Genomic DNA, 18817 nt, shown 5'->3' with positions numbered 1-18817 from the left:
TGAGGGTACATTGTCACCGATATATAACATTGATTGTATCTCTTTGTTATGTGACCCATTGTTCTGGCTTATTTTAGAAAATCCACACATCACAATAATTGTACTACACTGTAGTATATCGGCCACACTTGTATTCATATGCAGAATGTAATTTCTACAGTTGCAAACATATGTTAAGTGTACTTGGTAATTGGTTATGATGTATGTTGTAAACCGGCATTGTCTTAGCTACGTAACTGTGGCATATTTTGTAAACTGACATTGTCTTAGCCAGGTAACTGTGGTATACCTCGCACTTTAGCTAGGTCTGAGCATAGACTCTCTATGGTCTGAGCAGCTTTAATCAAGGTGGAACGGGTGGAATAGACTTCTTCCACAATTATTGAAAAAGTTGGCCAAGGAAAAAGTTTAAACCCACAACCTCAACCACAGGTACAGTATTTAAAGCGCGGCTCCGCAATCCCAGGAATTGCACCAGTGCATCATGGGAAATGTAATTTGCATGGTCCGCCCAGTTGTTTACTTGGTATACAGCTGTTATCATTTCAACTGAAGGCGTTAATTCCGTAAGCTAACATCATGCATTACGCTATTATCTGATTTGAAAGGACTTGCTGAATCCCGTTGTTCGACGTTCACTGGGCCTACGCACTCTTTTGAAAGCCGTTTTCTGTGTTTGTTTCGCTCGTGGTCGACTGTAAAGCACAATTTCTGTAAATGGCGTTACGGCATTGTAAGGTTCTCTCTGAATTGAGCTCATGCCTTTGCTTTCTTGCTATTGTACTAATATGTTACAAGTGCGACCTTTTTATACAATGTATTTATTAATTCACAACCCGTACGTTACGAGCGCGATGTATTCATACTACGTACTGTGCTATGTTGCCGTGGGTTTATTTATAAATATAATGAGTACGTAGTTGCAACAAGCCAGTTATTATTAAAAATCTAAATAGACAAAGTTATGAGTAAATCAATATAGATACATCGAACATGCAGATCATGAATAAATAGTTATAAGTAAACTTTTGGCAAAAATCCGTTGCCGAAAAGTCGGGGTGGTAAATGGTGACCGAAACTTCCATTCACCACTTCTAACTTGAACAGATCAAAACAGCATGGTAATTGTTCTTCCGCAAAATGGCTGGCACAATAAAACAATGGACTACTCTGTTATATTAACTGTACATGTATTTTTTTATTTAAAATTATCTTTACATCGTTTATGTTTTACTTGTTTTGTCTAAAACATTTGCTGCATCAATCTGTTCCAAATATTTGCACGCCAAATATACGTCTTCGAAGTCAGGTTTCGTTTACCCGACCTCCTCCTCGGCGCTCTTGCATTCTGTCCCACAGTCACAGACGTAGCAGGGCGGTCAACATTTTCATTCTGTCGAAGAAAATAATTAAATTGTAACTATAAGATTTGTTAGCCAGTGTCAACAGAAAACGCAATAATTTAGAGTTGGTAACGATGCGGACGCAATTACATACCCAGTCAAGGCAGGTGAGATCACTTCGGAATTTGTAGGAATCCCTGAGCTGAAAGTTGATTCTCTTGTCGTGGTAAAGTAACGCAACACTGTTGAATGTCTCAACATAGTGAGTGTCTATACACTGGAAATAATAACAATATGAATCGCTTAGAAAATAAATTGTGGATTTTGTAAATAAATATTGTATTAATTATAATCGTGAAGTAAGCACAACTTACATCCACGTAACTCAACGGGTTTCTATATATAGAAGTCTGTTTTATAAATTTCTGCAATAAATTAATAGCAACAGGGCTTCTCATTATGGTGAATGACGGCTCGTAGTTCGCTTGTGTGCGACACCTCGATGCAGAGTCACAATCAGCATGATTATTCTGTGAAGTAAATGAAAAAAATATATGTAAAAAGTCAACATTTATTTTAGCTTCGACGTTTAAAGCAACGTTGAAAATCTGTAGATAAATTGTTGTACCTGGTAGTGGTTGACAATATTTTCGAGACTGGCTATCAGTGCGGCAGCGGCGGCATCCCTGTCCCTATTGTTGCCTGCAAGTGTTGTCTTAGCTTTTTTCATGGCCCAATAAAAATGCGTCTTTACGGAAGCAGCTTTTTAAAATAAAGAAAAAAGAATTACATATATATATATATATATATATATATATATATATATATATATATATATATATATATATATATATATATATATATATATATATATATATATACACATTGCACATAAGTCACAATGTTCTAACATCGATAACATTATTCAATATTGACGATTCAAAACCACAAATCAAGAGTAAGACATACCTTTATCCGACAATTCTCTGTGCCATGTTTTGTTATGGTTCCTTGCAGCGCCCTTGGTTATGTTTTTTATTTTCTTTCCAATTTCTTTGGTAGCTAGGCAATGAACATATTTATTTGATTTAGTAATACAATATCTTAATATATAGCTAAGTGTTCGAAATTAAATCATGTATACGCAACTGATTGTAATGTAAGTAATATATTTACCATGCCACGTGTCGTTGCTACTGACTGTGTCCGGGCGTTCCTCTCTCAGGAATTTATTTACGGACATGTTTTTGTCGTGGCCATGAACCAATATTGGTACTCCTGTAAAATAGACAGAAATATGAATGACGTGAGTTTCGTTGCAGTCTGGCACAATAGATATGAATCGTGTTTTAAATCAGCATGTAAATATTACTGTACCTTCGTCATCTGCCCACTGGTAAAACCGTCTAACTCCAACCATTTCGTGTCTCTGGCTGCATGTATCGTCATGTTTAGTCACCAACTCTTTGTGGATGCATTTGTGTGTTCTAGATATTTTAATAACAATATATACAAGCAATATATTGTAAATCACACTAAAGTTTGAGGATGTACTTATGTTTTAATAAATACTATTCATAACATATAAAGAATATCACGCGAATACGTATTTCGAGTTGATATGCCAACAAAGGTAAGTGCAACAGTTTCATGTTCACAGCTAGCTGTTCACAGTTATTACTAATCTATCCCTCTTGTTATAAACAATACACAAATCGTCCATGGATTAATACGTACATGTCTCCCAAGAACACTACATCACTGTGTTTTGAATTTTTTCTTGTGCCATGTCTGGCATCCGACACGATGTCAATACCTTGTCTTGTCTCTCGGTCTTCCGAAGCATATTCCTTTAATAACATAAATTGATTTTTGCATAGATGAGAAATGTGGGTCACATCTGAATTACCTTATATTATCGATAACTGAATAATATAACTGTTGCATTATGAGATGGCGGTTTGTTATCAATAGCTGATGTAATAATATTGCACACAACGGGATGTACACATGAATATATAGTGGTCACGTTTTCTCTAATTTCATACCTCATGTAAAGCATCCTGCATGGATTCATTTGCGGCATCAGAAACATGTACTTGGTAATTCTGAAAAACTGTAGACATAAACAAAAAGTATACAGGTCAGTATCAGATAATATAATGTTGTGTGGACGTGTTATAAAATATATCGTTGTACAGGTGTATGCAATATTATAAACACAAATGTTTACGGTCATTATTTTAGAAAGTGGATATTTACATGATTTCCTGTACGATTTCTTTATAACTCCCATATTAGCGGCATCCACTATCACTTTGTACTCTTGCTCTCTCATGCCGGATGCATAGAATCCATGCAGCAGTCTGATTAGTAAATATGAAAGAATAGTTCTTTCGTTATTGTTGTTGCGTGTAAACATGGAAACTAAAAATATCAACCGTGGTGTGTTTGTCAGTCATTGCTGCTTGATGTGAGTTACAAACGCGTACGAATTCTACACTTTTTTACAAATGGGATTCTAGCTGTCCTCGTGTTTATTTACTAATAACTGTACATGTACATTGCAAGCAATGCTCATTTATAAGTGTCAAGTCACGAAACAAATATAACAATACGCAGTGTGAGCAAATCACGAGTTATGAGTAAATATAAATACGCTGTTTCTGCAACGTGATAAAATAATAATTATGACTCAAAAAAATACAATAAAAACACAAAGAACTGAAGTACAAAAGAATAAATAAACGACTGCGAAAAACATGTTAGAGGAAATACTATTAATTGAGAATTCACTCGCCTATAGTTTACCAAGAGTCTACCATTTGGCAAGTATGGTGATGAGTTCCAAATAAATGCATGCTTGCAATTGCACTGAAAATGGAGTCTCGCTGCGTGACCAAGCATACAAGTCCTGTCCGTTATCATTAGGTTATCTGAACAGGTACGACTATGATGCTCGATGGTACTCGTCAGATTACGCATGGATGTCACCGTACTCAGAAACATCATTTCATTCGTTTTAGTTTCGTGGCATAGCTGATATACTGGTCCGTCAAAAGTTGCACCATTTTTGCTACCGTCATCAGGGCGGCAATCCTCCGAGCTGACCTTGTGGTTCATGAGAAAGAAGTCGATAACTTCGCTCAGGATCGAGTAATTTGCATTTCTGACGATATCAACTCGAGACCGTAGATTTGACAATTTGTTTAGCAGTAACCTCTTTTCCTCTGCGGAAGGAGCGGAAAATTCTATCTGACCGCGAATAGTTGAGTCACGTTGCCTTCGTTGGTTGCGTGCCTTGATTGCTTCTTTAGTCATAGACGGCCTAACATCCATTTTTTTTTTATAAATGTGCACGTTATAAAATATATAAAATGTGTTTTAAAAAAATCGAAATAACAGTAAATATAAATAAAAAATTTGTTGAAGTGTCAAAACTTTAAAAACTATAATTATATTATAAAAAAACGAAGTAAAAAGGATTAAAAAATGATGTAAGTAAAAAAACTGAATAATTGAAAGAGGTTTACGTATATGACGAGTGAGCAAGTGGCTGTCAGCGTTGAATGTACCAACATAAATCTGTATCGTCAGTTTTATAATTTACATATGAAGTAATATTACCACGGAAATGCTGGAGCTGGCTTTGACAAGGTGATGTTGTCTCACACTTCTAACGTCTACTATCATGAAATCGTATTGTCCAAAAAGGGAAACTATTGTTTATACCCATTTGCACTTGTTTCCGGAAGCATAGCAGAACTTCGCGTACTTGAAGTCAAGTGTACGTGTTTGGCGGGACATTTGATTGCACCTTTACCGTGTAACAGCCAACATGCACAGAATAACGATACATGTCTCGGAAGCACAAGAGGCCGCGATACGCGCTCTATTCTCCCACTCTGATTGGGATTTAGTTTACGAGAACCAGGCGGAGGAAGAACTAGATTTAGATGATAGTGGGTTGGAGCCTGATCTGGTTGTTGAGAGAGTCGTCGGGCAAAACGAGTGTCGGTTTTGTCTTAGTCAACCTTGTGTGACAACAAACAGGCAAGATTGGTTGGGAAATGGCCAGGGTCCGTGTGACAACAACGCTGCTATTAGGCGTCGTTTATACAAAAAGTATTGGACGATGCTCGGACGACGAAATGCGTGGACTGACGAAAGATACATCCAGCGCAAGTCACAACTTATGAGGGCTGATGACGTTGTGGTAACACAAAGAGAAGTGATGCCGGAGTGTGTTGTAAGACAGATACGCGGACTGTATCCCAATCTCCCAGGCGTGCCTTATATGGGTCATCTCTGGTACTGAAAAATACGTGTCTTTCATTGATACAAACGAACCAAACGGCCCTTTTCAGGGCCAACAAATATTCCAAAAAGAGAACTACCGTATTGTCAATTACTTGCATCATGAAATAACTGTAGTTTATTTGAATGACCTACACAATGTAGTTGTCGTACAACGTTTGCCATAATGTGTCTTGTCGTCTAGGCAATAATGACGTTATGCAACGTCAAAAAAACAAAAACAAAAAAAAACTTTATTATACGTATACGGCTGTGCGGCACGGGTCCGACGCCAAATATACATGAATATATGTGCGGCTCATACTAGTACGTGACAAAAAGGGCTAAATATTTCACTGCAGGGACATGTTTCAGGGAACATTATAATTTTTTGTGAGACCTTTCAATTTATTTATTTCGAGAACGAAGAGAAATTTGTCGGGGACGTATTTGGGACTCCCTCGACTCTTTTCATCGATATCAGAGTGAAAACCATTTTTTTTTATTTTCCCAGCCCTGTAACCGCGAATGTCTTTCTTTGCGCACACACACTACAGAAATTATTGGTATGTTTACGCAAAGTCCCTCCCCTCTCGCGCACACCCCAGCTCGTGCGATTCGCACTCGCTCGGGTCGGACCGCTTCACGGAGCGCCGACGATGTCCCCTGAGATGAACGGACGGACAAACAGCTCACAGCATATCATTTCTTATTAGCTCCACGATATCACTTACATGATCAACTCCGTAATTACATAAACATACCTAGAGATTGAACAAACAACTCGGGACTAACACCTTACATTTACATAAACCCATGACTGACAGCCAGTTTGAGCAGTCAAAACGACTGTTTGAATCATGCTTTTCCGTCGCTTTTACGCGGAAATCACACTGATATCGCACCGAACTCGTAAATTAACATCGCAGTTGTATCGCGGACATATTCATGTTTGTGTACGACATGAAAATAAAGCACCACAGGCGTTAAGATTGCCGAAAAGAGTGATTTTGCGGAGCACCCCGAAGAGATGTTTCACGCTTGAGTGTCATTTGCATACTGAAAAGTGGCGGCCATCTTTCCTTTTATACACCCAGACCCGCGGTTTAACGACTGGGCTATTTGATATCTGACGGAGGTTTCTAGGAAGAAAACGGGTATTAGAAAGGTCATGTCAAAGTCAAGTGTTATGCATTGAATTATTCATGAGCAAATGACTCAGTGACAAAGCATACAATACATTTTTTGTATTTATGTAAATGAACATACGTTCAACGCTGTGCACTTGCAGTGCAACATATTGCTGAATCTTTCACTTTTATCGTCGATAATCGCATCTCGTTGGAGTGTGTTTAAATGCAATAGTTTTGTTTCGGCATTTTGTAAACTCGCGAGGCCAAAGGCTGCAACTCGCGCGTTTAACTATACACATTTTAAACATACAATGTTTATAATAGAAAAAATAGCAAAATGTAAAAGGTAAAAATAAAGCAGAACATCAAGAGAAAACTGACGAGTGGCTTAACCACTTTAAAATTGTTTTCCATCAACCCCCAAACATTTCTCCAATTTATAACACTAACATAATGCAAAAGAACACACTTCGCAATGTGGGTTACCGTTGTATATGGCAACACTAATCGCAGTGTCGGTTTTACAGAGGGAAACTATTCGCAATGTGGGTTATACTAGAAACACTACTCACAATGTGGGATGTGCAATGGGACACTACTCACAATGTGGGTTGGCCTAGAAAACACTACTCGAAATGTGGGCTGTACATGGCAACACTACTCACAGTATGGGTTGTACAGAGGGAAACTACTCGCAATGTGGGTTATACTAGGGAACACTACTCGCAATGTAGGATGTACAATGACACACTACTCCTAGTGTGGGATTTGCTAGGGAACACTACTCGAAATGTGGGCTGTACATGGCAACACTACTCACAGTATGGGTTGTACAGAGGGAAACTACTCGCAATGTGGGTTATACTAGGAAACACTACTCGCAATGTAGGATGTACAATGGCACACTACTCCTAGTGTGGGATTTGCTAGGGAACACTAGTCGCAAGGTGGGTTGTACAAGGGGCACTACCCCGGGAGAACTACTCGCAACGTGGGTTACGCAAGGGAATACTACTTGCTATATGGATCGTACAAAGGTACACTACTCGCAATGTGGGTTGTACATGTAGTCACTCCGCAAAATTTGGGTTGTACAAATCGCATGTTGTAGTTATAGTAATTTTAATATGTACAAATACAATTTGCAAACTTTTATCACATTACAAACAGGCCCGTAGCCAGCACTTTTGAATAGGGGATTCGAAAACAAAAATAATATATTTGATGTGAAACGTGTGAATTTTATAATATTAAAAAAGTGTCTTTGAGCTCTGTTACAGACACTTTTATATTCTCGTTTTTAAATTCAATTGGTTTACTTTGTGTTACGTTGGTAAGTTATTTCACATAATGTCTTTGAACTATTTTACCATATGATTTTAGAGAAGGGGTCCTGAGCCATTCCCCACCAACAGACAAACGCACCCACACCCTAAATCCACTACGGAAAAATGTTGTACACACAAAAAAAGACTATCTTAAGACTATCTTATCTAAAGACGTATCTTAGCATTATTGTCCAAGCATTTTAAGGTAGAATGCTACTCACGAGTTTTTTCGCTCTTCGCAGATGTTAGCGCACATAAAAGTGACACGATTTCATGTCGAAATCTGTCTACAATTATTCATTTCAGTATTAGTCAATTTTGTATTATGTAATTTTATTTCTGTACAGGGCCTCAGCCCATCGTAGAAAATGTAATGAGTAGAAAAGTGCATAGCACGTTTTAAAAACAATACAACATCCATGTAAACATATGGTACTAAGTTAAGCTGGATTAATATTCATCTCGTCGCTTGACAACTTTTAAAAGATACAGAACTAGTTGATATATATATGGTGTGGCAGTTTTTGTAGCGACGAAGTAAGCACAGACTATCAGTATGCAAAATTGCAGATTGCACTATTTGACAAAAGATCAACCCTTAGATCATTTAAAATGGACATATAAAAACAAAGTGAATTTCATTTTCTACCAAGCTAAATTCAAGCATATCACTGCAAAAACTAAAGATTTATTGATCTAACTATATTTTTGTGTGTCTATCTAATTCAACACTATGTTTATGGCCAAAACAGCGAAAACTCATCAGTATATATTTTAGTATATAATTGCCTGCCAATAAATCTCCCAGGTTATAATACTACTTTGATTTTTCCTAAAGTACACAGCCTGGGTGATTGTGAATTTGAGGCATGTCATTCTTGCTGACAAATTGTTTTTATTCTTTGAGTAAATATCTTTGAGTACATTTTTGCAGTATCTCCAACTTGTTTTTCAAACCAGACAATGCCGAAACCATATTTGAACAGTCGTTTTTTTTATGTGTGTATCCCAAGTAAGTCTGCCGGTTTTGTCTAATCGTTTAAGCATGATATAACATGTTTTGGGATTCCAGCTATTTTTTACTTCAACTAATTTTAACCAATATGAGATACAACGCTTAAAATAACCATAGCATAATGGCAGCCTTCCACATTCATCCAACATCGCTACATTGTTAGTACAACTATTAACGCTAAGTAGATACCTGCAAAATGTTGTCTGTACCCTCTCGATTTCCGAATTGTTGTACCCCCATATCGCTACCATAAGAAATAGCTGGCACAATGATTGCATCAAACAAATTAAATGCACTAACTAATGGCATACTACCAAGTTTCTTACAGTATGTAAATGTTTTATTCATTGTAAATCTGTTCTTAGAGGACGGTAAAACAATATACATATAGTGTATGTTTTGCAGCGGTCTCAATAGACTTCGATGACTACATCTCCTTTTTATGAACCCACTAAAAATATAGTAACTTTTCTAAGACATCAAAACAAAAAAACGTGTAAAAAAATATGTTTGAAAAATATGATTTGTCGCATAGTTTCAGTGCTGAAGCAACACTGTGGGGGTAAATTGTTGGCTGCAAGGAGCTCTTCGACCTATACAACTCGTGATGATAAATCTTCGACATTTTATTAATGATCTGTTGAATCCGTAGCAATACACTATTGTCCAATAACACAGGCTACACGTACTACTACAATAAGTTGACTACATTTGGCTGATACACTTGGAACAAAACAGTATATATGCCATCATTTATGAATACAAAACTAATGAACCAAACTAGGAAAGTACAGTGTCGTGTTTTGTCAATCCCGTTCGATTCCCATCGTAACACTTTACTAACTGAGCGAATACTCGCACAAGACAAACGGCCCTATTCAAGAACACCACATCATTCAGAGAGTGACTACCATTACATTATTGTTTTAATATTTAACATCAGCTGCTGAATCTGATAGTTACCTCACTGAGTCAAGCGATTTAAACGATGATAATTATTTTAATGAATACTGTTTGTTTTATTATGTTCTAATCTACGATAATAAATCTAATCACTTCCAAAATTTAGGGGATTCGACCGAAATCCCCGACCCCCCCTCCCAAACAACGGGCCTGACAAAGAATGAACATTATTTACAATACAGTTATGGCATTAATTTCAGCTCAAATTGTAGTTGAGGTTGACAACATCGTCTTTTACTTGAGTTTACAGGGTTTAGTGCAAAATTGTTGTCCTAGTCTCCCCAGATTGCTTCATTGTCAGTACCTTTTCTTGTTCCTTCTCGTTTGTTTGTCAGACCCATGCGGAGTAATCGCTGTAATAACCTGAACACTATAATATAAATATGTTAACCTTTGAAAATTATAATGGCACAAGCACATATGCGAATCGTGAATGGGCATTTTACATGTCTTCTCAGAATATATGATAGTAACCCAATGTACGGAACGTGGACGGTTTGTCGGGGTTAAAATCAAGTGTAATTTAATCCGCCAGATTAACACAGCGTTATACAATGAGTTACCCACTCATCAACAGTTGTTTAACTTAACACATTTGCGGGACTAAAGAATGTCTGTTTTATTATTAGACACTCACCCTGCCGGATGTGTTTGTTCGAATCGACTAGTAATAAAGTGAAACATTCTGAATTATTTTGCTACACTGACACACGTGACACAAACTGTGCACGGATATTCATATCGTATTGCTATACACTCCATGATCTTCAGTGTGCTCGTTGTTTTGTTTTTTTTGCGTGGGGTTTTCTGTGCTACGCGAGACGTTACTATTTCAGTAACTTTGCTCCCCCGTCTTTTCTTGTTTGGAATCCTCAGTATCGCTCCAAAAATAGTGACATAATATATCCAACTGTGTTATAATCTTATACTATAATCTATTTCTGAATAGAGTTCCATGTGTCCAGCCAGACAGGCGGAAAGTTTATGCATCATTTTGCAAGTGTGTGAATTCACTGTATGAGCCAATAGGAGCTGTGCATTGAGATGCCAGCCAATTAGAAATAACACACGTGTAGCTAACGATTCATATGCAAATAAGTGGGGGTTTTTTTCAAGGAGGAAATTTCAAAATTGACATTTGTGGTGCTTTTCTCCATGTAAGTCGGTAATTGGTACTGGTTCTCGTTGATTTATAATTCTATACCACACGGTTATGGTTAGAATATTGCAAAACTTACAAGGCCTAAAGAGTTCTACTCACAACCGCATACTTTTTCAGATAGTATTTCCATGTCTGTAACACTAGTTGGTTGATGTTGTATGAATTTCAAAATTGCCCGACGAATTCACTCTGTGATATTTTGCTTTGCTTGTGACATTAGCTTCTTTATGATCAATTCAATAGTCACCACTATTAACTGCTAGCTTAGGGGGTACGGTGCTATCAGCTGAGCCGCGGCCATTATGTCAAATGATCTGATTTTGCGCATTATAACATGCATCATGTTATTAGATTCAAGTGAAAGTCAAAGGGTTGCTATGGTGGCAGATCGACCTCACGCTAAAGGTTCTCTCTGTGGATATTGCGACTATTGTTACGTAAGTGTTTATACTCCGTACCCGCTTCCCAATTACTATTAAGCTCCTCCTGGCTGCATCGTTATGACCTCACATTTATCGTGTAATTTATAAGTTCGAGGTCAAAGCCACTGTTTCAGAATACAATAGATGATTTATGCAAGTGTTATACAATATCAATTATTTCTCTGAATTACATGCAATGTTTATGTATTTTAATAATCAAAGTGAATATCCGGATATTGTAAGAAATAGGGTTGAGACCCATGTTAGTATGGGAAAATTGTGTTGTTTTGATGACCTGTATGTATTTGCATAGAGTTGTGAATAACTCATGACATCATTTACTTTGTGGAATTGCTCATATTCTAAACCACACGAAAGGACGGTCGTCGTCGCGCCGCGCATGTGCGACATTTGCGTTGATAAATCTTTCCCCACCATGCGGTCTTTTAATGGGAATCGCTAGTACGAGTTTTGACCTTTTTACAATCACCAAGGAAATTGCATAATCAAAGCTTAGAACTGAAACGAGTGAGTTTGTACTCGTTGGTCTGCTCAACAGTTAAAGAGACCCATATCCCGTGCATGTGTAGCACGACGACCATCGCCCTTTAACTTATACAGAACATTGATCCCCTTATTCTATTGAATGTTATCGTCACAATATGTATGAATGACATACTGAAGACATATTGGTTATGTAAATTATTTTTTGACCTTCACTAATTAAGAAAATTCAAATGCTTCTCACACATAATCGCTAATATATTATGTCTCAGATATTGGTTATCGTTTCTATAATGAACAAAATCGCGCTTTCAATGACTAAAAATCAGTAATTTATTCAAAAAATCTGAAATCGATACTTTGAAACCTGATCATTACTGAAAAAAACTAAAATAAAAATATTGTAAGACGCAATATTTTCTAAATCTACCGAAGTGTTTATCTTAATATATTGTACTCACTTTATGTTTGTTTAAGTGAACAAATCAAAGAATATACATTTTTGGGTCAAACCATTATCAAATAAGATTTCAAATTCAGAAACTTTAATTTATAATGCTAACAAAAAATATGCAACATGTCATTTTGATCGTTCCATGCGATATACGCATCAATGCATATGATCCATGCCAAAACTGTTTACTTTCAGGGTACAAGGGAAAATGCTAGCTGGGGTGAGGGAATCGAGCCGCATAATAGAAAGCAGCCGGGTTTGGGTGAGGGAACTCAGAGCGAGGCAGACTGTAGGGAATTAGGTACATGGGGGGTGTACTCAGTTGAGACCCGGCAGGGAGCTGGCGAGTACTGATGAGATGAGGAGAGTGAGGCAGGTGCCACGTATATGGACCAATTTGATGCTATTAAAAGAGCGGCATTTCTGTGATGTTAGGATTATATTCAGTTGGATGTGCAATGGTTGCTAACACATTGCAATCGTATAAGTGGTTTACCAATTACTCTATATTGTAAAATAAATTACATCTACAGCTGCTGCTGACTCTACAATAACGCACTGAGTGTCGCATCAAAATAAACATACAGACAAATAAAAATATGTGTTTACTACTCTTGTCGTTGTCATTTGACTCTGTTTAACTCAATTGCTCATCGAACCCTAAAAGTCCGAGTGTATTTATTTACTGGTATTCTCTGCCAGTACCAGTTCACTCTCATTATGTTTCTTTCCTTGTTCGCTCTAGACATCCAAGACTCGATTTCTCTGAAGGATATCTCCATATATATATATTAAATGAAAACAAACGCTTACATTATTTCATCAATCAAAATTAGTTAATTGTCCGTGGGAAATAGTTTTACATATCTCGATCTAATTAATTTAATTATTTTAAACAGAATTATTAGCTGGTAAATAAATATTTGTCGGTCCGGTGAACCCGCTGCATAGGGACTGAGTGGGAGGAGTAGGTATCGTTGTTACTATGACGCCAATTGCGTGTAGCATATTGTAGTTTTTTATCCACATTACGATTTAAGCTGATGGCATGCGACGTAACCAAGCAGCGCCATCTCTAGCAGACATATCACCCGACAACAGTAGGGAACCAAAGATATACTGTTCATGATAGTATTACATGTAAATTTCAAGTGACTCGTACACAACCTGTAATAAAACAAGATAAAATATAAATGCTTCTAACATACTAAGCTGTGTCCTAGTCTGTACCTATATTTATATATTTATGACACTATTCAATATTGATAATAAGTTCTATTGTCTGCATAAATTTAAAATCAAATTAAATCGGAGAGATGGTGTCACTCGACTACTTGTGTATTTGCGTATCTTTTTAGATATACAGATAAGCTGTTTCCATGTTGTCAGGATTAATGTTAATCCATTTGCTACACTGTTGGATCATGATTTACTTTGATGAATTTAAATACGAGATGTTGCCACATCATGACAGAATAATAAAAAAGCAACAAAGAAAACTGCTCTGTCAATTCTCACCGTATTAAATCGGTCAAAATCTATGATAATCTTATGAACCTTGATTGTAACTTCGTATTTTCATTTTTCTCTGCACCCCACAGTATTGCGTTAAATGTGAACAGTGTCCATGTGAGAGCAGCTCATCGAAGCCCGCGTGTCACATGTGTAAGGTAACAAACACTATTTATCGTGTATGCATGTCTTCAAATTGAACTGACATGATCGTTGAAATATGGACTTACTATACAGACTTAAAATACAATTTTTATTTGTTGACACCAACAGTATTGCAAGTTTTGCTACCTTTGCTCAGCAGTGTGTGAAACGGTGTGTAAACCAGGCAAGTGTTAAGCGTTTTTCAATTCTCTGGAAATCTTTTCATATGAAACTTTATTTTTCTTCATATGCATAATTACATTTCAGCTAAAATATATTTTTTAGCACCGGCGTGGGTGAAAGGGTATGCCAAGAAACTTGCCTAGATGCACTGCAGTTTGAACGGGTGACGGTGGTGAAATTGTATACCACGTGGACAGAGAAACGTTCCCGTTGTACGATATAAAGCTGTTTGTTTTCCACCCCCCAAGGGCCACGTTTTGATGAGAAGCATTACTTTATTTACTATAGGGGCAGCACATGACATGTACCATGTCGTATTTCAAACGGGTGTCGCGAGGAAGGCGGTGTGCATGTTGTTGTGGAAACTGTGGGGGAGCGGATGTGCATGATATTATAATATTAATTATTCCAGTTCAAATATATATAATTTTTAGATTTTAAATATTGTAGTAGACATTTTTCTTTTCAAGCTGGCGAACTTTGTGGCACTGCAAAGTAAATACTAAATACATACGCTGAGAAAACACGCCAGCAAATAATATTTTTCAGTTCACACATTTGTTTTAAAAATGTACATGAATGTTATTTTAAATATTTATTTAGCCCCGATATGACCATATAATTTCAAACGTGTTATCTCAATGTTTACACTGACTGTATTCGTGACTGTAATATCCTATAAACCTGCCTTAAAATAACAGACAAGATCAAGATTTCCTTTTCATTTATTGACAGGGGGAACACTGGATATGGTATCATCAGCTATATACAAGTACGTCGACAGCTGTTACCCGCATTGAAAATACTATGAAATAATACCTGAGCAGAATAACAAACTTTAGGAGGTTTAACAGCTCCCTGTTGATTCGTAACCAAACATACCCATTCAGAATTGTAATCCGATTAGCGTGCCTGATAAAACACTTAGGTTTCACGCTCAAAGCTTTATTTATTTCAATACCACAAATTTTCGAGATTGGCTGAGGTCACGACTTTGATGCCAACATGTTACATTGCGATAACTGTTAACCACTATTTGACACTAATTATTGTACAAAAACGAAAGTGTTATGCGACGGAAGTTAATCCACACTGTCATATAAATCATTTAACACTATAATATGTGAGGTTAAATAGGATGGGTTGTAGGTGATGTCATGCTTTGTTTAGGTAAATGGCAATGGGATGGGTCTAAGGAACTCTTTGCTTGTTAAGTGTTGTTGAGAGGATGGGCCATGCAGTAGATGAATTCTACTTGTGGTCGATTCAATGAATACGAATGACTAAGATCTCACCGTGACACAAAAACGCGCCATCTAGAAGAGACTCACTCCACCGCAACTTATTAATTTTAAACTGGATTAACACTCGCGTATCCAGTTAACGTGTGACTCGTCTACATTTATATAAGACTGATATCGTTTTATAAAGTATAGTTGTCTTAAATATTATCGGTTGGGCTAATTAGCATATACCATTATGCATGTAGTCGGACTGCCAAACTATGATGGCATAAATTAATCAGCACTGAAGCTTTGCGGTCTTTTCCGCATAAAATGACCACCGATGGCGTGATACTGAAGTACTATCTCTACTTATATTCGCTCATGCAAAAGACAAAATGCAGATATTTACGGCGCATGGCGCCTGATTCGTGCATTATACGAGTTATGCAGTGTTACCTGATTATCTCGTTACTGGTGTATGCAATAAAACGAATACGAAGCCTCTCTGCGTGTCAACACAATATTACTATATGATTTAGATTTTTCCGCCTTTTATAATTTATTGTGTTATTGCATATCATTATGTGATATTTTTAGGCGACACACAATTATTGTAATGATATTTACATTATGTATAGTGTAGTACAATACGTCGTCTGCTAAATGGTCAGATATTATATCTCCAACCTCATATTACTAACTACTATATTTTTATATTTCCAGTGCCTTACCCACCTTTGACATGGATAGTGTCACTGAAGACATCAGTTCTATTAAGGAATATCTGTAAAAGTGACATCATTGTTTTTATGACGAAGATGAATTGCAGGCACCCTCATTCAGTATATGGGCACACACTCGTCTTAACGTAAATCTACTTTCAAATGGAATTTTTTCTTTCATGTACATTTCATCATGGCTTCATACATTTCACAATGTGTGGAGTTCAGGTTCTTTAAATGTGAACATACTATTAATGTCGCATCAGATTTTTACATGAATCAAACAAACACCCAGATTGGTGGTATAGACGCGTGATTCCATGTGTCATCTCGAGAAATAAACACATAGCAGTAATATGAATATGAGGTTATTACGAGGATACGGCATGCAAGTATGCACGAGGACAGTAAACCGCTTATGCGTACTGTCTGAGTGCATACTTTACACAATCCTCGTAATAACCTTATTATTATACATCTTTTCCTCCCAGGAATACATGATGTAAATGCCGAAATCCAAAACGTTTAGAACAGATTTAGTGAACTTCTTTGTATGGGAACGGGGGCAGTCACGTTTGTTTTTTATCATTTATTAGAGGACGCTTACGCGTGTAATCGTTATTGACGTACTAAATATGAATCTAATATATAATGGAGATGTACACCCGGACATGACACATTCGGTTGCGGTATCACGCATTCCGTTTGCCGAATCTGTTTTTAATTCAGTAATAATGTTCAATTGTCTCACACAATTGTTTGTTACTTAAATGGTCCATGTATGCAGAATGGCTGGATTAACTATATTGTTATTGTACATATCCCGTAACCGCAAAGTTAACGTCCTAATTTGGGTATGTTCTATTCAACAATACTGAATGTTCGATTTGTCATTTTTAAAACTTTTCCTGTCAAACCAGACAACTAATCCAAAATAAGTAAAACTATACTCAGAAATTGGAATAGGAAAATCAAGAAACAGAATTTGAGAGAAAATATCTTGGACTGTTATATTATTTTGTTTATACTGTACATGTGTGTATCTTAATACTTATTATGCCACATTCTGTAAATAATAAATATGTGTTTATTATTATGTGTCTTGGTGTTAATCACTTAGTTGTATAATAATTACTGTCTGTGTCATTCATGCATACCTACACTTTGACTCTGATTGCTTTCAAACATCGCTCAGTAAATAATTAATTCTTAGCATAGACTGAACTGAGTACAAAAACTATACATACTCATCTTGTATTATTCAGATTTTACAATGATTAAGTATGTTCCATACAACACATTATTCTCTTCAGTAATAGAGAAAGAGAGGCGCGACAAGGTTTTTCCCCCCGAGTCACCACGTCAAGTAAGTAGGATGCAGAAATTTATTACATGTACCTCGAGGCAATGATATTAGAAATGACACCAAATTGTGAACTGCACTCTGCTCGACAACTGGCTTTCAACATAGCATCTACCGTATCCTGAAGTGGTGATGACTAATGCGACCGGGGGGGGGAGTTGTTCATGATGGCAACCTACCGTATACTGTATTAGTGGCGATGTCTACTAAAACAGGTGACAGTTGGCATCCAACATGACAGCCTACCTCATACAGTATTAGTCGCGATGTCTACTAGAACAGGGAGTGGTTGACATCCAACATGGCAGCCTACCGTATACTGTGTTAGTGGCGATGTCTACCAGAACAGGGAGGAGTTGGCATCCAACATGACAGCTTACCTCATACTGTATTAGTGGCGATGTCTACTAGAACAGGGAGTGGTTGACATCCAACATGGCAGCATACCGTATACTGTATTAGTGGCGATGTCTTTTAGAACAGGGAGTAGTTGGCATCCAACATGACAGCCTACCTTATAATGTATTAGTGGCGATATCTACTAGAACAGAAAGTAGTTGGCATCCAACATGGCAGTACACGTCATACTGTATTAGTGGCGTTGTCTTCTAGAGCAGGGAGTAGTTGGCATCCAAAATGGTAGCCTACCTCATACTGTATTAATGGCGATGTCTCATAGAAAAGGTGGTACTTGGCATCCAACATGGCAGCCTACCTCATACTGTATTGTTGACGATGTCTACTAGAACAGGGAGTAGTTGGCATCCAACATGGCAGCCTACGTCATACTGTATTAGTGGCGATGTCGTCTAGAACAGGGAGTAGTTGGCATCCAAAATGGTAGCCTACCTCATACTGTATTAGTGGCGATGTCTACTAGAACAGGTGGTAGTTGGCATCCAACATGGCAGCCTACCTCATACTGTATTAGTGGCGATGTCTACTAGAACAGGTGGTAGTTGGCATCCAACATGGCAACGTACCTCATACTGTATTAGTGGCGATGTCTACTAGAACAGGGAGTAGTTGGCAACCAACATGGCAGCA

General features: G+C 37.2%; 2 protein-coding genes across 2 annotated transcripts; one reads left to right on the top strand and one right to left on the bottom strand.

The window, feature by feature from the left end:
- Positions 1-1173: 1173 nt before the first annotated feature.
- On the bottom strand, positions 1174-3706 carry LOC146748953 (uncharacterized). The gene is made up of 10 exons (XM_085507448.1): positions 3606-3706; positions 3392-3459; positions 3081-3193; positions 2721-2830; positions 2520-2621; positions 2313-2405; positions 1972-2105; positions 1718-1873; positions 1498-1620; positions 1174-1393 (listed from the first exon to the last, which is right to left on the bottom strand). The coding sequence occupies exons 1-10, from the start codon at positions 3679-3681 to the stop codon at positions 1244-1246; spliced, it is 1125 nt and encodes a 374-aa protein (XP_085363574.1). The 5' UTR covers positions 3682-3706; the 3' UTR covers positions 1174-1243.
- A 7515-nt stretch (positions 3707-11221) lies between these two features.
- LOC102809788 (uncharacterized) lies at positions 11222-17503 on the top strand. Its single transcript, XM_078011758.1, has 6 exons — positions 11222-11235; positions 11592-11677; positions 14222-14290; positions 14406-14460; positions 15195-15231; positions 16409-17503. The coding sequence occupies exons 2-6, from the start codon at positions 11618-11620 to the stop codon at positions 16473-16475; spliced, it is 288 nt and encodes a 95-aa protein (XP_077867884.1). The 5' UTR covers positions 11222-11235; positions 11592-11617; the 3' UTR covers positions 16476-17503.
- Positions 17504-18817: the final 1314 nt, after the last annotated feature.

This window comes from Saccoglossus kowalevskii, chromosome 2 (assembly GCF_978046115.1).
Source record: "Saccoglossus kowalevskii chromosome 2, keSacKowa6.1, whole genome shotgun sequence".
NCBI classification, from domain to species: domain Eukaryota; kingdom Metazoa; phylum Hemichordata; class Enteropneusta; family Harrimaniidae; genus Saccoglossus; species Saccoglossus kowalevskii.
This window is presented reverse-complemented; position numbering and strand designations above follow the sequence as displayed.

Excerpts from the sequence above, each read along its gene's own strand:
- LOC102809788 (XM_078011758.1), top strand. The coding sequence starts at position 11,618 with ATGGTGGCAGATCGACCTCACGCTAAAGGTTCTCTCTGTGGATATTGC. Across the intron at positions 11,678-14,221 it reads GATATTGCGACTATTGTTAC|TATTGCGTTAAATGTGAACA; the intron begins GTAAGTGTTTAT and ends TGCACCCCACAG. Across the intron at positions 14,291-14,405 it reads CCGCGTGTCACATGTGTAAG|TATTGCAAGTTTTGCTACCT; the intron begins GTAACAAACACT and ends TGACACCAACAG.
- LOC146748953 (XM_085507448.1), bottom strand. The coding sequence starts at position 3,681 with ATGAGAGAGCAAGAGTACAAAGTGATAGTGGATGCCGCTAATATGGGA. Across the intron at positions 3,194-3,391 it reads TGCAGGATGCTTTACATGAG|GAATATGCTTCGGAAGACCG; the intron begins GTATGAAATTAG and ends ATGTTATTAAAG. Across the intron at positions 2,106-2,312 it reads CAGAGAATTGTCGGATAAAG|CTGCTTCCGTAAAGACGCAT; the intron begins GTATGTCTTACT and ends TATTTTAAAAAG.